Source organism: Trichomycterus rosablanca, chromosome 5 (assembly GCF_030014385.1).
Source record: "Trichomycterus rosablanca isolate fTriRos1 chromosome 5, fTriRos1.hap1, whole genome shotgun sequence".
In the NCBI taxonomy this organism is placed as follows: domain Eukaryota; kingdom Metazoa; phylum Chordata; class Actinopteri; order Siluriformes; family Trichomycteridae; genus Trichomycterus; species Trichomycterus rosablanca.
The window spans coordinates 44,487,442-44,514,434 of NC_085992.1; the positions used below are offsets into that span (position 1 = coordinate 44,487,442).

The following is a 26,993-nucleotide window of genomic DNA, read 5'->3' on the forward strand; positions in this document are numbered from 1 at the left end:
CACTTACATGTCTTTGGACTGTGGGAGGAAACCGGAGCTCCCGGAGGAAACCCACGCGGACACGGGGAGAACATGCAAACTCCACACAGAAAGGACCCGGACCGCACCACCTGGGGATCGAACCCAGGACCTTCTTGCTGTGAGGTGACAGTGCTACCCACTTAGCCACCGTGCCACCCTTGGTAAGGAGAAAAACCACTACTAAATGTTGGTGGGCTTTAATCCCTTAGAGAGCACTGTATTCAAAACCAGCAAGTTTTTAAATCACACAATACCACAATAGCTCCAAAATACTTGGACAAACATGTGTTAACAAACACTGCATCTGCATTTACAAATGCAAGCTAAGACTGTACGCTGCACAGTGGAAGCTACATTTCAGCAACATTAAGAAATACTGCAAGCTTCTCTAAGCTCAAGGTCACACAGAATGGACCCGTGCACAGCGAGAACATGTATTTTGGGCTGACCAGTCCACTGTTTGATTCGTTCCACTGAGATCTGGAAGCCAAAAAAGATAAAGACTACATAAATTTACAACTTAAAATGCCAGGGTCTGTTATGGTATGTGTGTACCCAATTGGCGCCCATGCCATGGTTATTTGCACATTTGTGCCGGCACCGACGTCTTTGTCACATGCACATGCACACAGCATGTCGGGTGCTAGACTGGCCTGGCTGCAGTTCAGACCTGCCTCCTATTCAACGTGTGTGTATAAAAGTCAATAACATCTGAATAGTTATTTGGAATAGTTCAATGTTTACAAAAACAAATAAAAACAAAACAATGATTTTCATTAGGAAAAAGCTAAAAAATTGTTTATGGGTTGTAGATGCTTGAACATGCCTGCAGTGTGTATGTTGTGTTAGTCTTGTCATGGCATTGCTTTAATTGCTGTATGAACGTGCTGCTGACCTTGCTGTGTGTGATGGGAGGACTGGAGTAAAGTGCAGGAAGCAGTGGTCGGGGCAGATGGGGCAGGTTGTGCAGTGGAAGGTGACCGTGGATGTGGGGGTAGAGGTGGAGCGCTGGGTGAGCTGGACTTTTTTCTGAGAAAAACTGATGAGGTGCAGGGTGCAAATGTCCTGTGGGCGGAGCGACGGTGCCCAGTCCTGCTGTGCCGCCGTCCACGCTGGCCTGGCTACACACGTGACACTCGCATGGCCGCTGCACCTGCTCCACCTAAACACACCCCAAGCAGAAACACAAAAACGTATTTATCTTGTTAGAACCCGTGTCCAAACAAGATTGGTTCACGTGAGAGCAGCATCAAGAGTAAAACGTGCTATGACATTCAGGATGGCAAAAGGACACCCAGTTCTGGTGACTGAACTCACCAGTGTGTTGCAGCACAGACAGCATCCAAACTGACAGTGATTAGTAAATGTAACTGTGGCTGAAAACTATTGGTCAATTTCAGGTACAAGTTTCACACTTAAGGAGCATTCACATAAGAAGTGATATGCGCTCCGCTCACCATGAGCATCTGTCGTTTTGTTTAGTGCTTGGCTTGAACGAAATAACATCAAAGAGCAATATGAGACGAATCTACATTTGTGTGGAATAACCATCAAATCCACTCTAAAAGCTTCCACATAACTTTTTAACTTTAGTTACAGTTCAGGGTTCTGAGAAATAGTGAGAATCAGCTTTTTTGAGAGTCTAAAATGCATATCACTAAAAAAAGCTTAACGTGGTTTAAAGTACTAAAAGAACGACACAGGGACACTAAACCTCTCTTAATTAATACTGCTCATAAGTTCTCTCCACTAACTGCATTCCTCGGCCGTTGTTTTAATACAATAAGTCGCGTTAAGCTTTGTTGACTTTAAGCGCTGTTTATACTACCTGTTACTGCTTCATATCAAACAGTTCGTCTCATTGGAGGCACTTTGAAAAGGTAAGCGGCAAACTGGTTCAATCAGGTCAAGTTAGAGCCTATAGGCCGTATTCAGCTGAGTGTTTTACGCTTCGTTCACAGCCAAGCAGAGCACATACTTGGCGTAACCGCTTTCTGCTGGTAGTACACTTAGCCCCAAGCTGGAAACCAAGTCACAATATGGACTGAAAGAACTGATGGTTCATTCACATGCAGTTTTGTATGTAATGTATTTTTGTTTATAAAACAGCATTTGAGGACGCAAGTTCATAAATCTTCATTGCTTCAATCAAAGGACATTAAAACTTACTAAAAAGCTATGAAGCCGCAATAATCATATAATAAATAACATGATTAGGAAATGCAGGATTGCTATCTGAATGCTAACAGTCTCAATATTTTACAGCTCACTAGTCGCCATTCATATCCCCACCCCCAGTGCCATAGTTATAATTTTCATCAGTCTCTTTCCGCCATGGGGGAGCGGTGCTTCTAACTGTCATATAAATTGTAAATTGTAAATTGTGTATTGTGTATTGTGTATTGTTGGTGGCGTTTTGAAAAGGTCAGCAGCAAACTGGGTCTAAATTCAATAAGACTGAACTCTGAGCTCGACAGCAAGCAGGATGAAAGTCCCATTAGAATCTAGTTCCTCTCAAGGTTTCTTCCTTGTAATATTTAGTTTTTTCTTGTTACTGTTGCCCTATGATCACTAGAGGTTTTTGGCCTTAGAAATGATCTCAAACACAATTTACAGATTTCAAGCATCTGAATAAAGTACCTGTGTGTGTGTGTAGGATGGAGGTGGACTGTCTCTCTTCCCTCGAGAGAGCTCCCCCCGTGATCCTGGAGCCCGATTACAGCTCAGTCCCTCCAGTTCCTCATCATCTCCCTCAGAGGTGCTGCTGCTGCTCCCCTGCAGAGACTGGCAGAAAGATAGAGAAAGAGCATTTGAAGAATTAGCTGTCACAATCCAACTACAACCAGTCACAAATAGACAGGCTTTTAACCTGAGATAGAACTACAAAACAGATTCCAAGTGCGACTGCATGCCTGATTTACCATCGATCAAACACATGGCAAGATGGTGCATGATGGTGCTTTTGTTAACACAAAAACAGTACAATGAGCTAAACACTTCAACCACTGGACTGCAGATATCGGGAAAAACTGAAAGGAAGATGAGATGCAGCTTCACTGTAATGCAAGACAACTCATTCGCCAAAAGGCTAGTAAAACCTTTCATTTAAGACGTGTAGTTCAAGCAAGAGGTCACCGCTGGACACTGCTGAAGCTAATAGAGCAGTACGGCTGCATCTTAAATCACACCATCATACTGAAAAGCACCCCCAATTGATACACTGTTTAATATATTCAAACTCTGCAGCACACAGGATGCGGTCTGAGACGCAGCCAGGACATACCTTTTCCAGATCCCCAGACAGCACAGTAATTAAGGACATGCTGTATAGGAGGTATATGATGAACGGTACATTGAAGCTAAATAAAGAGATGCACCCAAACCCCTCAAGCTGAACTGACGTCTTTTTAAAGAACATTCACTGTTAAGACTTTGCTTGTTTGAATTTTTGCGTGTGGTGTGGACTAAAATCTTCTAGTTTGAGGTGGGTTTGGAGAAAATCTGTGGGTATGGCAGCTTTGACTTCCCCCATACAGTAAATCTTATTAAGCCTTTAATGGTCTAATCAAGAAAATAATGTTTAAAAATTATTTATTTGCATTTCTTAGTGTCTTGGGACTATACCAACAACAAACAACTGATATTTTTTATTAATGCACACAATATTTTATAATGAGCCTCTACCAAACAGTTGACATGACCACAAAAATGATGCAACCTCACGGATCATTTTTCAGCTGCTAGCTTTAAGTTGACATATAGGTTAGAAAAGCTGTGTTCTTAAAACCATCTACCAATATTTGAGTTTAACACATTAACCAAAGAGTAGATACGGCCCAAACAAGATTATATAAATACAGCTTATTTTTACCCATGTATTTACCCAAATGGTTGAGCAGACCATTAAAAGGTTAAGACAATGCCAACAGGCCTTGATAAACCGTTTCAGATTTTGTTTTGAAAATGTGGCATTTAATGTCTGGGGAAGATGAAGTCAGGGCCGCAACATGTCAGCCAATCAGAAAAAAACTAAGCAGAACGCTCTGCTATTGGACTGAAGTGTACCTGATGGTTGAGAGTGCCGTTGTCTCCTCCGTTAAGCTGAGCATGGAGACCGTTCATGCTCGCCACCACCCCAGCATCCTCATATCTGCTGAGTGGATATATAGACGACAACGGAGGCACTTCATCCTCATCATCGCTTCCTCTGAAATAAAAAAGAACAGGTTTATGAGCAAAGTGGCCTGAATTCATTACATCTTTACCCCATGAAAAAATTTAGGATCTATAAGTCTGCAAATATTTATAGCTAAAACCTTCAATAACCCGTATGGCTTTTGATATTAATGGCATGTAACAAGACACTTTTATCCAAAGCGACCTACAACAGTGACCAAATACAACGCAAACAACTGAAGGTTCAGGGGTCTAACATTGGCAACTTGGCAGTGGTGTGGCTTGAACCAGCGAACTTCTGATAACTAGTCCAGTACCCTAACCACCCAGCCACTAAGAAGTGTCAACCAATTAAACTCCTGGGTTGTGACTCACAATGTCGGAGGCCCATCCTGAGGCAGGAGGAGGCGCGGATGCTGCTGAACTGTGATGGGGGAGCTAGAGGCCGATCCAGACCCAGACCCAGACCCGGAGCTTCCTGACGACATGCTTGGAGGATGAATCCCAGACAGGTAGTCTCGAGGAGGATCTGTCTGCAGGGGTAACTTCATGTGCAGCTCCTCACCGACAGGGGCATCCATAATGCCACACGTGAGAATGTGAGAGAGGCTGCAATCGTCACAGGTGCACCTAAAGGGAAATACACATCACTGATGATCCATGTTTAAACCAGAAACTGAGAACACTCATCACACTGTGTTTAAGCCTATAGGAGGTCAGGGCAGGTTTTTAAATGCTCTTCGTGGCAATACTGTGGGTGTTTAAAGTTGACATACACAGATGTGTGCGTCAAGCAGGCTTGGAACTTAAATGATTCCTCTGACATTTTTGGGACTAAACAATTGGAACACAAACTTCTTTACTTATATATTTACTAAAATTAATAAAAAGATCTACTGGTAATAAATACATGCTGGAGCGCTGCGGTTAGTCCAGCAGTGTAATTTGCTAACACACCACAGTTGAGATCTCAAGCTTGAAGTCCAGGCACTGTTATAGGCAGGCTGGGCACACAAACAGGCACAATTAACAGTTCCTAAGAGAGTGGAGTCAACGGGTTCCATAAGTGCTGTGCAATTGCAATTTCTGCTGTCTGGTCGAAGCGCCTGCACTGGTCGTGAGGTGTTTGCTGAGTTTAAAGCACATCTATCCATACACGATCCAAGAGACTCAAACACTGGCAGGTGACTGGCAACTGCTCTTGCGTGACATATGTCCTGGTATTTCCTCTCAGTGGTATTATGAAAGTAATATGATCCACATTTTAAAATCAGTACCAAGCCAGTACCAAACTGGAGTGTTTAGTTGCTGTTCAGTGTGAAACGTACCTTCTTCGATAGTTGCAGTTGGGACAGTCAGGTATGCTGAGTCGAGAGGACAGCATCTGCTTGACCGTGTCTGTGAAGGTGCTGTCACCTGCTAGAGACTTCTTACTGTTCTGTAAGAACTGTAACACACAGCATACATTTCAAAATAAACAAATATATTATATTAAAAAAAAAACTAAAAATACTTTTGACATGCTCAGCTAGCACTGCAAAAAATCTGTTTATTTATTAGGATTTTAATGTCATGTTTTACACACTTTGGTTACATTCATAACAGGACAGGTAGTTACTGGTTACACAAGATTCATCAGTTTAAGTTTTTAATGTCAAACACAGACATGGACCATTTTGTATCAATTCACCTGACTGCATGTCCTTGTACTGTTGGAGAAAAGCCTGTGAAAAGCCACACAGACACAAGGGGAACATGCAAACTCCACACATAAAGGACACGGACTGCTCCACCAGGAAATCTAATTCAGGACCTTTGTGCTGTGAGATGACAGTGCTACCCACTAAGTCACCCTAAGTTCATTAACTTGGTGCGCTTTCCCCTTGGTTTGGTTTGTCTACACACCAACAAAAAAAAAAAACAACACACCAAAATACAAACGTGTCTGAGGCAAATACTGGTAAGCACAGAAAAAAGGTCTGGGGTTTTGGACTACTGAACCTGCACATGGAGCAACACCAGAGACAGCATTTGTTTAGAGCTGTGGTAATTATACCAGGTGATATACCAGACTAAACTACATCAGTAAAATGCTGAATTCACTTACAGGGCACTGCTTCAGACTTTGTGAAAGCTGATATTTAGAAGGTAAAATGACATGTTAGTTGGATCAGATCGAGGTTCAATCACATTCTCACCACAAGGTGAGGACAAGACCGAGACCTCTTCTCAAGGGTGTCAGTGAGGTTGCAAGTGCGATTGCTGTGTTTACACTTACCCAAACAAAACAAGCCAAGGGGAAAAACAAACCAAAGTTTGACTTATTCAGACTATAAAGTGGTGCCACCGGCCTGGTTGGGTTCCAACAGACACAGTTGGGTTTTTTAGGAAAGATTACAAAAAGCATAGCATGATCAGGTGTCCCCTCATGGCCAGCAACTTCACATATACTAAATGGGCCTATGTTCTAGGCTGTGGCTTGCAAACTAAAAAATGTATTCAAAATGTGCTACAAATTAGTGCCAAGTGTTACCTGCTCCTCAAAAAACCTCCTCTGTTTAAAAATCTCTCCATCTTCTTTGAGCAGCCTCTGCTTGGTTCTTAAGGACATCTGGTACAAAGGAGAACATGTGCATGGGTTACTTTTAGGCAAGTGAAAGAGAAAAAATGATACAGCACATGAGTGGGAACGAACGTCCTCTTACATTTTTACTGATTAGAGATTTATGAGGCTCTGTGCGCTGATGTGTCAGGTTCTGTCCTTCCACCTTGTACAGCAACTAGAAATCAGAAAGAGGGACAACGCTGGTCAAATAAAAAAAAAACATGTTCTCAATAAAATTTTTATTTGTTCCAGTGTATATTTACTAGGTGTTGCAACAGTGGATCACTCTGGTCCTCGTACACAATTTGGCACAGTTTTTACACCGGATGCCCTTGATAATGCAAACCTGCTTATTTTTATCCGGGCTTGGGACCCGCATTTAGAGCGCACTGACAAGTACAACTCCCACAAGCTAGACTGTTTGAACACCCGGCTCCCTCAGTCATAGTTAATCGTGTCTGTGTAGATGCCCACCGAGATTTAGCAGGCACCAAATCCATGGAACCACCGAGATTCAAACCCTGGATCTCAGGAGCAGTGGAGTACATTTACATTTTTGGCATTTAGCAGACTCCTTTATCCAAAGCGACTTACATTACAGTTACAGTATACAGTCTGAGCAACTGAGGGTTAAGGGCCTTGCTTAAGGGCCCACCAGCAGCAACCTGGCAGTGGTGGGGCTTGAACCAGCGACCTTCTGATTACTAGCCCAGTACCCTAACCACTAGGCTACGGCTTGCCCCTAGCATACTGTTCCGCGACAGCACCCGACTAGCTTGATTAGAATCTCAGGGAGGATGGGGTGGCCGAAGCCCTGTGATGGATTTGCACCCTGTCCAGGGTATTTATGGACCCTCAGCAACCCTGACCAGTACAATGAAGTTGATGAAAATAAAAACATACGCAATACGTGTAAGTTAGCAATGGAAACAACCACTAATGTGGGATCACAGATTTAAAAATGTTGCATGCCATTTGGTACCATGCCATAGAAAAGGGGCAGATGTGAATAGGAAACAGTTTAAGGTTCCTCTGAGAAAGGTAGACATGCCATGGCTTAGATGTCTGAGCATGCTCAGTATCCTGTTTTTAACCTTATAATCAAAATCACAACACTGCCAAGAAATGCATGTAAACTTTTGACCTCAACTGTATCATAAAAAAACACTTATAGAAGTGAAAAGTTCTCTGGTCAGAAACAGTGCAGTGCGGTGAGAAGTGTTCAGGAAAGTCTACCTGCTCGTCCACGTAGTCGTCTATCCTCTTCCTACACTCCATCCACTCCACGGCCACGACCTTCATCTCCAGCTCCAGAGCATGTAAACTGTCCAGCAGCGCCTTGTACATGTCCTCACTGTACGAGTCATGAGACGCAGTGCCTTGCCTGTATCACACACACACACACACACACACACACACACACACACACACACACACACACACACACACACACACATCAATCTAAAACTGTATTCTTATTAAGAAATGAGTCTAAAATGAAGTCTTTAAACCAACTAAATGAAATCTAATGAGTGGAAACTGGCACATACTTGAGGTGCGCAACCAGTGCTGGAAGGCTGCTGTGCAGGATGGGCTCAGAGAACACCAAACTTTCAAACAGGTGCTTGTTGTGTAGTTCCCACGTCACCTGGAACCTCTTGAGATGCTCTTTTTCCTGTAGAGCAAAATAAAAGAATTTAATGCTACAGCACAAAAATGTTTAGATTTGTTGTGTTGTGTTGTATCGCCATTATAAGCTCTGTATTTATTTATTTATTTAAGTTTTAACGCCATGTTTAACACATTGGTGTCATTTAATGGCAGTAATAGGTATTATGTATGCGTCTTCATATTTTGGTCCATATTATATGTTCATTTTTGGTTGCAAGGTAGGTTAAAAGTCAAGCTCTGTATTTAGAGCCATCTCTATGGCGTGCCATTTGTATGTTTTTAGAACATTATTATTACAAGAAAGGTGTTTGAAAAGGTTGAGATTACAACAGAGTTTTTTTTTTTTTTACCCCTTTTTCTCCCCTTTTAGCACATCCAATTGTTCAATTAGCATCGTGCTTCCTCTCTGTCTATGCCGAACCCTGCCCTGACGAAGGTGATTGAAGCTAACCCGTATCCCCTCCGAAACACGAGCAGCAGCCAGATGCATCTTTGCCACCCACACATTGACGAGTTTGGCGCCACCCAGCGCTGCATGCGGAGAGACACACCCTAAGGGCACCCTCTCCCATCTCTGTGTAAGCGCCTCCAATCGGCCGGCAGAGAACGCAATCGCATTCTGACAGAGAGAGACCCACATCCGGTTCTTTGTCCCACCCCCCATATGACCAACCGGCCAATCGTTGCTCATATAGCCACTCAGCTTCGAACCGGTAAAGCAAAGCTGGATTCGATACCACGCTTCTCAGAATACAGCCCTGGTTGCAGCGTCTCTTTTTACCGCTGCGCCACCTGAGCTTGAAAGGAGCCGTTTAAAAAAAAATGTCTTTTATGTCCGATCCCATCAGGTACAGATTTCTGTCCTGGGTAAAAACCTCGCATTCACATAAAATATGTTTTATTGTTAGGGTGATTGGTCAATGAAGGCACTTTGGGGCCTGTTCTCCTTTTAGTAGGTGTCCGTGTGTAGGTCTTGAGTGTCCTATTCTGCATCATGTGAGCGCTACTTGGGAGTTCATTTTGTATAGTTGTACATTTCGTTGAATTTCCCTGAGTTTGTTATTTTCTTGTAAGTCCCAGTTCTCCTGCCATTTTTCTTGTACACAGCTCTTTATGAGGGGTCTTAAGTCTGTTGGTGGGATGTACATTGGTGTGACTGGTTCCTCTGCTGCTCTTTTGGCTATGGTATCTGCTTCCTCATTTCCCCTAATACCCTTGTGGCCTGGTGTTTAGATTTGTATTAGGGAAAAGCATCCTGAAGGATCAGAAGGTTTTGGCATAACCAATTCAATCTGTCTGGCACAATCATCCCCGCCAGGGTCAAGGGCTTAATTTTCCCCTTTCTGATGTTCGCTTTAATTAGCTCTGAAGCTATTGGCCATTTTTGCATTGTGCTGGTACCACATGATTTAACTGATATAATGAATAAGGTAACAATTACAAATTATTTTGATAAAACATGCAGCTAAGATAAAACAATGAACATTTATTCTAAAAATGCTTAATACTAACCAGAGTGAGCAGGAAGCTGCTGATGGTCCTCGCAGCCTGGCAGAGGGCGCTGTACTCTTCCAGCAGCAGTGAGATAAACTGGTGTGCCTGCGGAGGGCCGTGAGTGGCCCCAAGACCATCTGGGCCCGCTGACAAGTGCTTCAGTAGCCGAACCTTCATTTCCAGGACATATTCGCGTGCTTGCTGCTCTAGCCGCTGGTACAGTTGATACGGGTCCTTCTCACAAAGCCTGTCATCAAGGGGTGAAACCAAAAAAAAATCATTACATTACAATGTGTACAAAACCTGCTTTAATGTTTGGACAACAGCCTTCACTCCTCTAACAACGCTTCCCTGAATTAGCATGTCTGGGGAAATTTGAGTAAATAAAGCATTTATGATTAGGTTTTAGGATAGAAGAGAAAGACTAGTCAGGTTTTAGAGACTGGTCTGAAATCTATCTATCTATCTATCTATCTATCTATCTATCTATCTATCTATCTATCTATCTATCTATCTATCTATCTATCTATCTATCAACGCTGTGTTTACTCTTGTGAGTTATATTCACAGCAGGAAAGGTTTATGTGGGTGCTTTGTATCTGTTACGTAATCTCTGATATTCTATGTGTATTCCTAATTTAGTACTAGTCTGGTCTGAAATCAATGTTCCCAATCATACCAATGGAGTTCAGAAGAACTTGAGCACAGCAATGCTGATGGTAGTTCCTTACAGTTCATGTGTTAAATGCAGCAGATTCGATCAGCATAAAGGAATGAGGGACTTTGTTACGGGTCAAATACAGATGTTACGATGACCTGGTCAACCAGGACTCACTGATTACAGAGGATATGAACGCTATCGTGTCTAATATGGACCTACAGAAGAGCTACAGTGGCTCAAACTGCAGATCATTTTAATCCTGGTGATGAATGAGGTAAATGTGACAAAAGTGCATCAAACCCCTCTGTGTATAAAGCTGTCAAAGTGCCTATGCTAACCAATGACCATTGTAAGACGCACCGACAGTGAGCATGCAGGCATCGGAACAGGACATCAAAGCAATGAAAGAAGGTCGACTAGTCTAACAAATCTTGCTTTCTCAAAATCATGTGGACGGTTGGGGACGTGTGCATTGTTTATCTGAGGAAGAGATGGCGCCAGGATGCACTGTAGGATGGATCCATCTCACAATGTACAAAAGCTGAAGGACCTGCTGGTAATGCCCTGATACCAGATACCACAGGATTCATTTGGTTGTCTTGTGGTGTCCATGTCTTAGTAGGTTAAAGCTTTTTTTTTTTGCATATTAGGCAAACATAGTATTTTTTGTAGTGAAACATGACATTTTTCTTTCATTTTTATATCAGGTCGCTGTTGTGCACTTGATTTTCGGCCCTACTAAAGATGCATCCAGGTCAGAAATTTAAGCTATTGTGAATGGACCTACCAGTCAGTCATTTTTTCTATTTTTTTTAATTAAGCGTACCTGTCCACCAGCTCTTTCATGCTGTCCTTGTCCCGGTTTAGAGGCTGGTCCTGGTCATCTGCTAGCGAGGTGCCCGTCTGTCGGTAGATGCAGCGCACCAGGTAGCGCACCTCGGACCAGTGATTCTGCAGCTGCTGAGACTCTCGTTCTGACTCGGCAGTCATCTCTCTAAAAAGTGCACACAATAGATTAACTGCTAGGGTCCACAAAGCTATGTTTTCATATACACTAAAAAACCATGCAGTCAATCCTGCAGAACATGGTAGCAAGCATGTGGTTCATCATCATGGTTCAGGGTTTTTTTTGTTGTTGTTTTTTATCCTTTTTCTCCCACTTCAGCCTGTCAATCATCCTCTCACTAATGCTGGTCCCTGCTCCTGATTGGGGAGGACGAGGCTGCTCTACGCCCCCTCCGACACGTGCACAGCAATCAAACATCTTATCACCTACACTTGACGAGTGCAGTGCAGTGCAGTACAGCGCTGTGTACCGAGAGCCACACCCTCTACCGCACTCATTCCCCATCTCCGTGCAGGCGCCACCAAAAAGCCAGCAGAGGTCGTAATCGCACTAGTCTGAGAGAGAGTCCCCATCCGGCTTAATCCCGCCCCATCTGAACAACAGGCCAATCGTTGTTCATGTAGCCGCTCAGCCTCAGCCGGCAGGCAGAGTCAAGATTCGATACGATGTATTCGAGATCCCAGCTCTGGTATTTTTTTTTACCGCTTTTACCGCTGCGCCACCTGAGCGGCATGGTTCACTGCTAGATTGACCACTTTACATCTTTACACTTTACAAGACTTGAATGACTTTTCTATTTGAACCATCCCAATTAAAATATACCCAATTTAATTGTGCACTCTGGTAACCTCTGCTGGCTGGCTAACTACCTAACTGACTGAGGGGTTTTTTTCCACAAATTTTTTTAGATGCATTTTTTTTTTGTGTAGCCAATCCGCTGCTGGGGACCCCGTTGGTGTCCAAGGAGGGTGTATATTCGCCTGACACACGCTCTCTCCGATGTGTGTGCAGTCCACCAATCCCTTCTTATTCTTCCATACATTGGTGGATTTGCACGTGAGGACAGTCACACCCCGATCTCTGCGCTCCTCCACTTTCTGTATAGCCTGGGTAGCCAAGGTCCTACACAGCGTTTATAACCCCACCTCTTAGTCTGGTCTTTTCCACCCAGCAGACTGGAGGCCAATTTTGTCTGCAGGCACTAGACAATTGTGCCTGCTAGAGGGTGCACAGCTGACTCTAATTTGAATATAAGATTATTAACACTAGTAAAGTAACACTTAACACTTAACTTTACTATTAACACTAGTAAAAAATTGGCCTTCAGTCTGCTGGGTGGAATAGACCGGACTAAGGGGTGGGGTTATAAACGCTGTGTAGGACCTTGGCTACCCAGACTATACAGAAAGTGGAGGAGCGTAGAGATTGGGGTGTGACTGTCCGTACATGAAGCTGACCTCAAACTGCAGGTTTTAAAAAATCATTTCATTTATTGCACATGAAGATTTACTCAAATCCAAAATCACCAAGTGAAAAAATAATTGTCCTCCTAAATCTAACAACAGGTTGTCTCAAAGCTATTGAATGGTTTTGAAACAGAGTCAAACACACTCATGACTAGGTGTCCACATACTTTTGGCTACATAGTATGGCCATACAGTAAGCTTTCTTACCTCCTCTCGTTGCACGCCTCGCAGCAACACACAGTGTCTGTGGAGATTGGTGTGCTGAGGTCTGGTGTAGGTAAGGTTGGAGCACCCACAATTAGCCTGCCATTGGTGCCCGCTGTGTCCTGGGTTAACCCACCGTTACCCATGGGCATGCGCAGCAAAAAGTCTTGGTTCTGCAGGAAGTGAAAGGGTAAAACAAAACAGTTTATTTTAATTTTTTATGGAGGTTGATGAAATTTTTACCCCATCATTCATTCATTCCCACACACACACACATACACACACAATATATAGTGTGTGTGTGTGTGTGCACACCAGCAGACCACAAGACAAGGATACTGGGGGCGTACCAACAGGGCTTGGTCGGAGGGTGGCGGCCGTTCGTCCTTCTCCACAGTGCGTTTGCAGTCGGGGCAGACATACAGAGGCAGCTGGAGGGCGCTGGACGATTTGGGTGACTGGCCTGTGCCGTTCGGAGCCGACTCCTGTGAGACGTTGTCTTTGCGCTCACTGCGACAGAGCAGGCAGCGATCGCTCGTGGTGTACGGCGCCCTCTGGTTCAGGCCGAAGGTGAACGGCGTCTAGAGGAGACGGACAGCACAGAGAGGTTATTTTACTGAGCATGCACCAAGTGACATTAGGGGTGCAAATAACCATTCTCTTGGTAATAAATTGGACATGATTTATTTGTTTAAATAATTACTGTTTTTTTTAATCATAGGCATTGAGCCTATGCACAATGCCTTACTTAAAATAGCATAAAAAAATGCTAATTATGTAAGGGGGTTGGCTGATGCTCCATGATAGACTGGCACCCTGTCACGAGTGTGTTACTGCATTGCACCCAGTCACGGCTTTTTGCAGACACCTTTATCCAAAGCAACTTACAGTACTGTGACAGTATATAGTTTGAGCAATTGAGGGTTAAGGGCCTTGCTCAAGGGCCCAACAGCAGCAACCTGGCAGTGGTGGGGCTTTTACCAGCAACCTTCTGATTACTAGTCCAATTTAGTCAAATCCAATTTGTGCCACTTGCACAACCCTTGATCTAATCAAGAGCAGCCAGATCCCCACGCCACCCCTTTGACAAGTGTCCGATCTGCGGCCACTTCTTTTCCCCTGCCAGACTTAGGTTCCCACACTGAGACATATCATGAATGGAGAGCCATGCTAGGCTTCAAGTGGACCCAAAAATAAATACCTTTATCCAGGTCAAGGTCACAGTGGGCCCACTGGTCGCAATGCAGTAACACATCCCTGACAGGGCGCCAGTCTATCGCAGGGCCTGGGCCTGGGCCACCCCACCCCCCAAACTCGAACCAGTCCTGGAGATCGCTTATAGCAGGCCGTCTAGCAAGTTCAAACACTTCGCAGTGATGTGCTAGTGCGTTACACTGCTGAGCGCCCAGATGTGAGCTATTTTAATAAATGTAATACATGTAATATAAATACATTCTTGATCACATCATGTCAACCATCGGATTTTGGTAAATTCTCCAGTTATTTTCACCTGATTTATAATAGTAAAGACAAAATAATGAACGGTGTAGCACTACATCGTTTTCTTAATTATTATTTAATAATTTTACAGGGTGCTCGGGTGGTGCAGTCATCTTTTACGCTAGCCGAGCACCACTGAGATTTGGGTTCAGCCTGTCGGACGTCTACACAGACTGGCTTTATCAGGTTGATGGCCGAAGCCCTGCAATGGATTAGCGCCCAGTTTAGAGTATTCCTGTCTTGCGTCCAGTGTCATTTTTTTACAAAGAAGCCCATAAAATTTTATTCATAATTGGTAATCATAGAAAATGCAAACTGTGGGCCAGAAGGTGTAAAATCTGAACGACAGAAAATATTTTTATATTTTCCGACAGAAAAAGTTTTATTTTTACTTAGTTTTTTTTGCTATTTATATTTTATATTTTATTATGTTTACACACACCGAGACCTAAGTAACTGCATTTCGTTCTAATCATGTACATGGTTTTGAATGACAATAAAGCTGAGTCTGATATTCCTGCTGCAACTCAAACCTCCTCACGCATTATGAAACCTGACGTTAAGAGAAGAGATCTGTTGGTTACCTGAAGCACTCCAGAAAAGTCTGAGTTCACTGGGCCTTCAGAAAACTGGGGTGTACCATTTAAGGGCACCTGAAAGAAAGAAAATACATCAGTGATTAGAATACACAGCAGCAAGAGCAGAGAAAACAGTTTACTAATCTAGTTGGTTGGTTGGTTGAGTTTTATCGGCATTATAAGCTCTGTATTTAGAGCCATCTCTATGGCGTGCCATTTGTATGTTTTAAAACATTCTTATTAAAGAGGATGTTAAAACCAATAAAGGAGTTTTAGGATACAGAGATTACTAATCTAGTAATTTCCAATTCCCTAATTGTAGATAAACATTTTACATTTACGGCATTTAGCAGACGCCTTTGTCCAAAGCAACTTACGTTAGAGTGACAGTATACAGTCTGAGCAATTGAGGGTTAGGGCCTTGCTCAAGGACCCAGCAGCAGCAACATGGCAGTGGTGGGGCTTGAACCAGTGACCTTTTGATTACTTGTCTAGTACCTTAACCGCTAGGCTACAACTGCCCTCCATCCACCACCATATGCACCACTCCAGTCCTGGCCCAGGACAGCTGCAGTCTATATACAGTCCTGTGAAAAAGTATTTGCCCCCCACTCTATTTTATCTGTTGCTGCTCATTTAATAATATGAATACAGTAGACCAATTAACTTACAAATTTAATTGGTTCGGAAGGGCTGTTCTTAAGTCAAAATGTTCAAATGTTCACGATTTACCAAAGTGAACCAGGAGTTTATATAACGTGCTGATAGAATCGACTCAGATGTGACCGGGTTGAATTATCTTTTTAAAGTAAATATTACAATCAGCAAAATTACATCGTAAGAGCTTTCAGATGGTTTCTGTACGATTGTTGATGAATGGTGATGTGATGGTTGGCGCTTCGTAGCTCAAAGTCTGGATCAATCCACTGAGCTGTTAACTTAACATGATCTTTATATATCACACGATCGGATCGGCTACTTTTAGGAAATATCGCCGATAGCATATTTTGATTAAAAATCGGCCGATACCGATTAGTAGCCGATCGATCGTCCCAGCTCTAGAATTAATCCATGCCAGACCTCACAAACCCCCTTACCTAACCTTTCTAATGTCTTAAATGGTCATTTTTGTTATAAATACAAGTATATTTCCCTTAAATCTTAAATTATAGAACAGACATTCCTGTAATAAACAATAATAAACAACTACACAGTAGTACTGTGCATAAAAAACACACATCACATTTCAGTACAGTACGTGTGCTGTACACCATAATACATTGTATCTACCAGAAACAACAATAACTTTCATATTTCTCTATTATTTCCTTCTTTATTTTAATAGTGTTGTATTTTGTAGGTGTAATTGCACGAAAGAAAGAACACTTTACTCAGCCGAGTTCCTTCTTCTCTCTCACACACTCACTGTCTGATACACAGTGACAGCTACTGGCAGGAGTCATTATACAACAACAAATAGTATTAGATTCACCTTTTTTGGGGCCATTTTAATATTGAATTTTACAAAATATAATGAAAACACCGAAAAAACTCTGTCCGCTGTCCGATTGTTCGCTCACTGTATATACAGAGAGAGAGAGACGGTTGGAGTAAACTTGTTCGTGACGTCACGTGTTTCGCGAATTTCGATTCGTAATCCGAAATTTGTTCGTATGTTAAGTTGAAAAAGATCGCTCGTAACCCAAAATGTTCATATGGTGAACGGTTCGTAACTCAAGGGTCAACTGTACAGTGGAAGGCTTTCAAGCTTGAACTGCCCGTTTAGGGTCTTGCCACAGCACCTCAATAGGAATCAAATCAGGATTTTGACTTAGCCAAAACTTTAGCTAAGAGCTTTAGGTCACAAACTAGCAAGCAGACATTTTTCATTAGCCAAGATTTTCTAATACAGAACAGAAGTCATGGTTCCAACAGTTATGACAATCGTCCAAAGCAGCCCCAGACCATCACACTACCACCACCGTCTTTTGTTGTTGGACTGCTGCTTTATGTCAGAGTTCTTAGCAATGACCTTGTATCCCCTTCCAGAGTTCAATGACTTTGTCTGATTTCTGTATTTAAATCTCTTTAGAATGTGGCATCGGGTGCTGCCTTTTGAGACATTCTAGCCTGCTTCACATTACCAGACAGGTTCTATTTAAGTGATGTTTAGATTCAACAGGTCTGACAGTAATCATGTCTGGGTGTGACTAGTGAAATTAAACCCAGGTGTCAAGTGTTTGGTTAAGTAGTTGATTTAGTAGCTAAGGGTGAAATTACTTTTTCTACACAGGGCCAGTTATAGGAACAGCAATTGGTGTTTTCTTGGGTTCTTCATCGTTTAATGCTCTGAAACATATAAGTGTGACAAACATGCAAAAATAGAAGATATTGGGAAAGGGCAACAACTTTTTCACAGAAAGCCCACAAAGACAAGTAGTTGCCAGCCAGTTATCACGTGCCAGTTTTGGATTCCCACACAAACCTATTCAGGGTTCCCTATTCAACCCTCCCTCCCTCAGACATGGCCAATGTGTCTGCTGGATGCCTGAACAGATGGGTAACAATGCAGAGATTTGTACTTGTGAGCTCAAACACTCCGTGGTGTAATAGCCTGTCAGACTGCTGTGCAACCCAAGAGCCCAAACATGTATGTCACGAAATACATTTTTAATATTTTCATATCTATTGGCTGTATCCATAAGCCACAAGCATCATGATGTCTGTTTACCTCGATCCACCGCCGGCACACACAGCGGCTCCATGTACAAGCTGCATTTGGAGATTCTAATCCAATCAGGAAAACCATATATGTATTTATATTAATGAAGTCAGTGCTCCAACCCCAAGGTTATTTTCACCAGCCAGTGACAAACTTGCACAGACAGCAGTATCTCGTACAGAGTCGCACACTACTATCTGTGAATTAACCATCCCTTCTGCAGGTGCCTCAACCTGCCAGCAGAGGCCACGATTGCAGCAGCAATGAGGAACCTGCTCTTCCTCTCTCGGACACAGCCAAGCGTTGATAGCAGGTACATTTATTTATTTACTCTTTAGAATTTTAATGTCATGTTTTACACTCTTTGGTTACATTCATGACAGAACAGGTAGTTACTGTTTACACAAGAATCTTCAGTTCACAAGTTTAATATCAAAACACAGTCATGGACAGTTTTGTATCTCCAATTCACCTCACTTGCATGTTTTTGAACTGTGGGAGGAAATCAGAACTCCCGGAGGAAACCCACGCAAACACGGAAAGAACACGCAAACTCCACACAGAAAGGACCCGGACCGCCCCACCTGGGGATCGAGCTCAGCTGTGGTGGGCCAAAGCATTAGACCGCTGTGCCACAGTGGCGCCACTTCTTACCGCCCAACTTACACCAGCCTTTCACTTCATCCAATTCCAAGATCATGTGCATGAACATGTAGTTGCCACAATTGACTAACACAATTCTCCTGATCAAGCTTTCCACAACATTACAGAGTGTGTCTGTGGGAATTTGTGCCAAGTTGATTAAAAAAAAGCATTTGTGAGGTCGAGCACTAATTTAACATTTACATTTTCAGCACTTAGCAGACGCTTTTATCCAAAGCAAGTTACAGTACTGTGACAGTATATTATCTAAGCAATTGAGGGTGAAGGGCCTTGCTCAAGGGCCCAACAGTGGTAACCTGGCAGTGGTGGGGCTTGAACCAGCGACCTTTTGGTTACTAGTTCAGTACCTTAACCACTAGGCTACAACTACCCAACTACCCAACTACCCTAATTTAAAAAAACTGGTTCACATCGATTTTGATTTTATCCCAACAGGGCTGAGGTCAGGGCTCTGTGAAGACCACTGGAGTACCACCACACCTAACTCATCAAACCACATGGTTGTGCAGAGGGTCACGGTCATGCTAGAAAAGACCAGGGCATTATACAAACTGCTGCATCAAAGTTGAAAGCATTCAATTTATTATGTAGACATAATTGTTTACGCCCATTACCACTGTACAATCATCACTGTTACAAATATAGTATTAAGTATTTAGGACATGTCTAATCATTTTCACTGCATGTGAACTTCACGCTTTTTTTAATCTAAAAAAAAAACACAGTAACCTCAGCTAGACTGTCAACCCCTCAGCCCCGCAATGCACAGTTACTGATTTATTTTCTACATATTCACACCCAGCTCAGCAACACAAATCACTTCTCACTATATGGATTACTTGTGTCAGTGAGATACGTTATCTGGGGGTTGTTGGAGGGTCAGACAATTTCCCAGGCAACAGAACTGTTAACAGTAAACAGCGAAGAGCAGTAACAATACGGAACTACAAGACTTTTACCTCAGCACCGTATCTATTGACTTTCCATGTTGTTGATGTATATAATGAACCGGAGTATGCATGTTTAAAGCAGACCCTAAAACACACTGATCATGGTTGCTGGTAGTGGGTTGGCTTTTGTACTGTCCCATCATACTGTGTTTAAGTGGCACAGTAGTCTAACACACAAGCCCACCATCAAAAGTTCGAGTCTCGGCGGTGCTACAGGTCTGGCTAGGCAGTTAATAGGCTTGAGGAAAAAGGAAGGTCATTTTTACAATACATGAATGAAGGCATGGACGTCTTTATTTGTATTATATACACCTACACATGGACAGTACAACAAAATTTCTTCCCACATATCCCAGCTTGTTTAGATGCTGGGGTCAGAGTACAAGGTCAGCCACTGTACAGCATTTTACACACTTTGGTTACATTCATGACAGGACAGTTACACAAGATTCATCAGTTCAAGTTTTGTCAGTCAAGGACAATTTTGTATCTCCAATTCACCTCACTTGCATGTCTTTGGACTATGGGAGGAAATCGAAGCTCCCGGAGGAAACCCACGCAGACACAGGGAGAACATGCAAACTCCAAACAGAAAGGACCCAAACCGCTCCACCTTGGAATCGAACTCAGGACCTTCTTGCTGTTAGGCGACAGTGATAGCCAACTAAGCCACCGTGTTGCCTGCCCAGAGAGTTAAGGGCAGAGTTGGCAGAGCCGGGATTTAAAGCCACAACCTTTAAATTGGTGGCACAGCTGTATAGTACGCTGATCCGGGTTCAAACCTCGACCCTGACCAGGATAGAGTAGTTGATGAAAATGAATGTATGAATATATACGACACTAATGTCAAGAAGAGCTTTAATATAGTGACTGCTTCTCAACTCATTATGTGAAGCATGTTTAGTTAGCACTTGTAATTAACTGTCTGCTACAGAATCTGTATAAAATCTACGGTCTTAAGCTGAATTGGTTTAGCAAGTTTATGATCATCCTAATGTTTTACATCACTGCTGAGTTCACTATGTTACACTGTTCCTTATTAATTATGTATTTACTTATTTATTAGGATTTTAATGTCATGTTTTACACACTTTGGTTACATTCATGACAGGACAAGTAGTTACTGGTCACACAAAATTCATCAGTTCAAGTTTTTATGTCAAACAGAGTCATGGACGATTTTGAATCTCCAATTTCTGGGGACACTTGCATGTCTTTGGGCTGTAGGAGGAAACCGGAGCTCCCAGAGGAAACCCATACAGACACAGGGAGAACATGCAAACTCCACACAGAAAGAACCCGGACCACTCTGCCTGGGAATCAAACCCAGGACCATCCAGGAGCCACCTTGCTGCCGTGCTTATTAAATAAAACATGAAGAAGTGATGTGAAGTTTTGAGAGTGTTTATACTGTTATAAAATGCTAGAAGCTTGTCAGTTACAAGTTAAAAGAGGCACATGTAACTTTTGCTGTCGCTTTTGTTGTCTTCTCTGTATTACAGAGGTTTGCCTAGTAGAAGAATTGTATTTAGAAATGAATGTTTGCCAGTTGCTGGATAAGCTGAGCTGATATAATCTCTCATTCATGAGGGTTGTGTTCACACAGATGTATTGTCATTTGTCCTTTGTACCCCAAAAATCCATCCAGAAAATCCATTTTGCCTGTTATTGTGGCCAGAAATTTGAACAAAACTTGATGGGCTAAAACTGGTAGATATGGTCTCATATAAATTGTTTTTTTAAAAACAGAACTCATGCCAGGTAGCTGAACGTATTTACAGTGTTTATTTTAGTTATGTATATATTATTCATAGGGTGCTGTTTTTAAATGTGTAAAACATGTAGGAGCATAAGAATGTGGACACTGTTTCAGGCTATTATATGAATAGTCATTTATACATACACAAATACCTGGGCACAACATTGTTTCACCAACTGAATATTATAAATTGTATGTTTATTTTATGAATATTATTCATTTACTTTAAAGAGGACATTTAACAATGCAAATGAATTTGGTTATTTATGTGTGTTTGTTTATTAGGATTTTAACGTCATGTTTTACACTTTGGTTACATTCATGACAGGAACGGTAGTTACTCATTACACAAGATTCATCAGTTCACAAGGTTATATCGAACACAGTCATGGACAATTTTGTATCTCCAATTCACCTCACTTGCATGTCTTTGGACTGTGGGAGGAAACCGGAGCACCCAGAGGAAACCCACGCAGACACGGGGAGAACATGCAAACACCACACAGAAAAGACCCAGACCGCCCACCTGGGGATCGAACCCAGGACCTTCTTGCTGTGAGGCGGCAGTGCTACCCACTGAGCCACCGTGCCGCCCAATTTGGTTATTTACCAGGTACCACACATAATACTGTGAAAGATTTAGGGAATTCTCAGAAATCTCAGTTTGTGTAGGGCAAGGCTAGAAAATGCAGATATACAGACAGATATCTCAGCGGTTAAGGTACTTGGATAGTAATCAGAAGATTAGTCGGTTCATTCACTGCTGAGCGGCTAATGCCAAGTTCACACTACACGACTTTCCCAGTCGTCAGGTCGCTGTACAGTTCACACTACACGACTGAATCTCTTGCACTCGGGAGTCTTTCAGTCAGTGTATATTTCACACTACACGACTGATCGGCGATCGGGGGTTTCACACTACACGATCCATCACCAACTGGAATCGCAGGTGAGCTTCTCTACGTTTAGTCACGAGAACAAACGCGAGAAGTGACGAGGGGTTTAATGATACCATGTCCAAAAATGCACGTCAACAAGTAGCGAGTGATCAAAGTTTGTGAGCTGATGTGCAGCGTAAAATCAAAGAGGAAAATAAATGAATCTGAGTGGATTTGGCAACACAAACAGTATAGATGGTTCTGTAGTAAGTTGGAGGTTAATTAATAATTTTGTAATGCAGCGTGGGTGTTATGTTTTGTAGAGGATCAAATCAGAAATACTGTAAAACGTGTGTGTGCCGGTGTATCCTGATATAAACTATATCCTCTCCTGCATTTCCCCTCACGCTGTATCCTGTGTTCTCATTGGCTGTTCGACATGTCACTCATTTCCAGTCGTACATCTGAGATCAGATATCTGGCTTGCTAGAAAACTCGATCCAGTCGCCGAGCGCTCGGCGAGCCGGTCGGGTCGAGTTGTTGGATAGTTCACACATAGCGACTGAGAGCCGAGTTTTGATCGCCGAGCAAACGCTGAGTTGCTCCCGACCCGGAAAATCAATCGCCGACCAGTCGCCGAGCGAAATCTGGCCAAAAATCGTGTAGTGTGAACTAGGCATAAGTTGCCACTGTTGGGCCCTTGAGCAAGGCTCTTAACCCTCAATTGCTCAAACTGTTTCTGATTTGGATGAAAGCGTTTGCAAAATGTCAGTAAATGTAAATGGACTTAAATTAAAACAGCTCAATTGACGGACAGACATACAGATAGATAAAGACAGAAAAAAAAACATGGGTGGATGTATATACAAAAACACAGACAGACATAGATGGATACAGACAGAAAGCCAGACAGACATGGATGGATGTGTATACAGACAGAAAGCCAGACAGACATAGATACAGACAGAAAGCCAGACAGACATGGATGAATAGAAACAGACAGACAGACAGACAGACAGACAGGTAGACAGATAGATAGATAGATAGATAGATAGATAGATAGATAGATAGATAGATAGATAGATAGATAGATAGACAGATATATAAATAGATAGATAGACAGATATATAAATAGATATATGGATAGAAACAGACAGACAGGTAGATGAGTAGATAGAGAGATAGATAGATAGATGGATGGACGGACGGACGGACAGACAGACAGGTAGGTAAATAGATAGATAGACAGATATATAAATATAGGTAGATAAACAGGTATATAGACAGGTAAATAGATAGACAAATAGACAGATAGACAGATAGATAGACAGATATATAAATATATATATGGATAGAAACAGACAGACAGGTAGATGAGTAGATAGAGAGATAGATAGATAGATAGATAGATAGATAGATAGATAGATAGATAGATAGATAGATAGATAGATAGATAGATAGATAGATAGACGGACGGACGGACAGATAGATAGATAGATAGATAGATAGATGGATGGACGGACGGACGGACAGACAGACAGATAGAAAGACAGATATATAGATATACAGTGGGGAAAATAAGTATTTGATCCCCTGCTGATTTTGTAAGTTTACCCCCTTACAAAGACTTGAACAGTCTATAATTTTTATGGAAGGTTTATTTTAACAGAGAGAGACAGAATATCAACAAAAAATCCAGAAAAAAAACATGAAATAAACGTTATAAATTAATTTGTATTTAATTAAGGGAAATAAGTATTTGATCCCCTACCAACCAGCAAGAATTCTGACCCCCACAGGCACACAAATTAGTCCTGTCCCTGTATAAAAGACTCCTGTCACAGAATCAGTTTCTTCCATTCAAATCTCTCGACCACCATGGGCAAGACCAAAGAGCTATCAAAGGACGTCAGGGACAAGATTGTAGACCTGCACAAGGCTGGAATGGGCTACAAGACCATCAGCAAGAAGCTTGGTGAGAAAGAGACCACTGTTGGTGCGATAATTCGAAAATGGAAGAAATACAAGATCACAGTCAATCACCCTCACTCTGGAGCTCCATGCAAGATCTCACCTGGTGGGGTAAGAATGATTCTGAGAAAGGTGAGGTCAGTCCAGAATTACACGGGAGGAGCTTGTCAATGATCTCAAGGGAGCTGGGAGCACAGTCACCAAGAAAACCATTAGTAACACACTTCGCCGTAATGGATTGAGATCCTGCAGTGCCCGCAAAGTCCCTTTGCTCAAGAAGGCTCATGTACAGGCCCGTCTGAAGTTTGCCAATGAACACCTGAATGATTCAGAGAAAGCTTGGGAGAATGTGATATGTTCAGATGAGACCAAAATTGAGCTCTTTGGCATCAACTCCACTCGCCGTGTTTGGAGGCAAAGAAATGCCCGGTGGGGATGTAGGTCTTGTGCAGGTCTACAATCTTGTCCCTGACGTCCTTTGATAGCTCTTTGGTCTTGCCCATGGTGGTCGAGAGATTTGAACGGAAGAAACTGATTCTGTGACAGGAGTCTTTTATACAGGGACAGGACTAATTTGTGTGCCTCATGGGCACATAACCGGTCTGTGGGGGTCAGAATTCTTGCTGGTTGGTAGGGGATCAAATACTTATTTCCCTTAATTAAATACAAATTAATTTATAACTTTTATTTAATGTTTTTTTTCTGGATTTTTTGTTGATATTCTGTCTCTCTCTGTTAAAATAAACCTTCCATAAAAATTATAGACTGTTCAAGTCTTTGTAAGGGGGTAAACTTACAAAATCAGCAGGGGATCAAATACTTATTTCCCCCACTGTAGATAGATAGACAGATATATAGATATAGATAGACAGGTATACAGATATAGATAGATAGATATATAGACAGGTATATAGATAGACAGACAGACAGACAGACAGACAGACAGATAGATAGATAGACAGGTATATAGATATAGATAGATAGATAGATAGACAGGTATATAGATATAGATAGATAGATATATAGACAGGTATATAGATAGACAGGTATATAGATAGACAGACAGACAGACAGACAGACAGACAGACAGATAGATAGGTATATAGATATAGATAGATAGATATATAGACAGGTATATAGATAGACAGGTAGATAGATAGACAGGTAGATAGATAGGTAGATAGATAGATAGATAGATAGATAGATAGATAGATAGACAGATAGATAGATAGATAGATAGATAGATAGATAGATAGATAGATAGATAGATAGATAGATAGATAGCAGCTGATGTGTAGGCAAAAGATAGAAACACGGACGGTCAGGAATGCATATCCAGACAGATTTGGCTCTGTTGACACTGTTGGTATACAATAGCTCGGGGAGGGAATGAACAGGGAGGTTATTGGGAGTTGGCTGATTACCTACAATCATCTGAAGCAAACCTAGCAGGAATGTCAACAGCTAATGCTAATGCTAACCTAGTCTGAGTAGCATTGTTAGCACGCACTGATCACTAATTATTAATCGCAGCAGAGTTTAATGCAGTTAAATGAAACGAATTAACCGTCAGCGTCTATGCTAAATAAATAATAACATCCAGTGATACTGACTGAATGATATTCATATAAAGCAGGACAGGGAGAATTCCTGTTAGGCCAACCAGCTCAGAAAGCTGCTGGTACCTGCACTATGATGTTACTCATCCCTCACACAGTGTGATCTGGATTTGTTTACCTCGACATTGAAGCCCAGCTCGGTGTTTCCTGTTGCTCCTGCTGATAAAAAGCTGCGACCAGAGACGGCTGTAGCAGAGGCCTGAGCAGCCCGGCTCGCTGCTGAAGCCTCGGACTTTCCTGCAGCGCTGGTGGCGCCGCCCCGCTTGTTCTTCCTGCGCTTCGCTCCCCGCTTGGCATCGGTGGGACTCATTTTATAGCCGCACAGAGTCACACAGACAGAATTACGTCCACACAAGGAGAGCTCTCATAAAAGAGAAGCCTCGGGCTTTAATTTCGTCAATACAATCTGAATTAAGAAGAATATTTTTTATTTTAATAGTCGATAATATGAGAAGCCTAACCCTATCTGCAAGACTTCAACTTCCAATATGGCCAACTCAACAGCAGCCAGCCAATCAAGATCAAGCCCTTACGCACGAGCCTCAGTGCTGTGCTGTGGAATGATGGGAAATTGAGTTTTTTTATATCACGTCAAACTACAAATAACGAGAACTGGTTTAATTTAACAATATAACCAAGGTTTCAATTTATACTTAACATATTTAATCTTAAATCACAATATGACACAGAAATAAGACTACAACATAAAAATTAACTCGATTGGATTGGAATACATAACTCAAATATAATTGGTTGTGATCTAGCCAAGGTAAATTCCCTGTACAATAAAGTCATCAGGAAGAGTGCTTTAAAAATAGCAATCCACCTCACCCAGCTTTTTCTGTCTCTTCCTTATAGTAGGTGATACAGACTGATAATAATCAAACCACGCTGTCTCCGAAACTGCTTCTTTGTCCCATCCATCAGAGAACTGACTTCCAAACTGCACTTAATGCCTGTCTTTGGATCTAGTTCAACATCATTTCTGTTTAGCAGTTTTAATAACACCTGCAATATAAGCACCAACTATGTTGTAGCATTTTCTAGCTGCCACTTAATGTATTTTGTGTTTGTAACAAATTCAAATAGCATAAACACAGATGTATGGGAATAAGAATCTTAAATCTTAAAGTAAATTATAGTTTTAATCAACAATAAAATATGAGGCAATGCCACAAATAATATACAGTAATAGAACTTTCTATAAC

General features: G+C 42.1%; 1 protein-coding gene across 1 annotated transcript in view; it reads right to left on the minus strand.

The window, feature by feature from the left end:
* Positions 1 to 26,238, minus strand: part of fam193a (family with sequence similarity 193 member A) — a 43,792-nt gene extending 17,554 nt beyond the window's left edge. The window contains exons 1-15 of the mRNA XM_062996210.1: positions 25,904 to 26,238; positions 15,230 to 15,298; positions 13,496 to 13,726; positions 13,149 to 13,318; positions 11,455 to 11,622; positions 9,986 to 10,214; positions 8,353 to 8,477; positions 8,039 to 8,186; positions 6,903 to 6,977; positions 6,731 to 6,808; positions 5,526 to 5,644; positions 4,573 to 4,827; positions 4,087 to 4,228; positions 2,662 to 2,805; positions 917 to 1,183 (exon numbers count right to left, since the gene is read on the minus strand). Coding sequence (XP_062852280.1) covers positions 917 to 1,183; positions 2,662 to 2,805; positions 4,087 to 4,228; positions 4,573 to 4,827; positions 5,526 to 5,644; positions 6,731 to 6,808; positions 6,903 to 6,977; positions 8,039 to 8,186; positions 8,353 to 8,477; positions 9,986 to 10,214; positions 11,455 to 11,622; positions 13,149 to 13,318; positions 13,496 to 13,726; positions 15,230 to 15,298; positions 25,904 to 26,095 — 2,412 coding nt within the window. The 5' untranslated portion in view covers positions 26,096 to 26,238. The remainder of the gene's footprint in view (positions 1 to 916; positions 1,184 to 2,661; positions 2,806 to 4,086; positions 4,229 to 4,572; positions 4,828 to 5,525; positions 5,645 to 6,730; positions 6,809 to 6,902; positions 6,978 to 8,038; positions 8,187 to 8,352; positions 8,478 to 9,985; positions 10,215 to 11,454; positions 11,623 to 13,148; positions 13,319 to 13,495; positions 13,727 to 15,229; positions 15,299 to 25,903) is intronic.
* Positions 26,239 to 26,993: the final 755 nt, after the last annotated feature.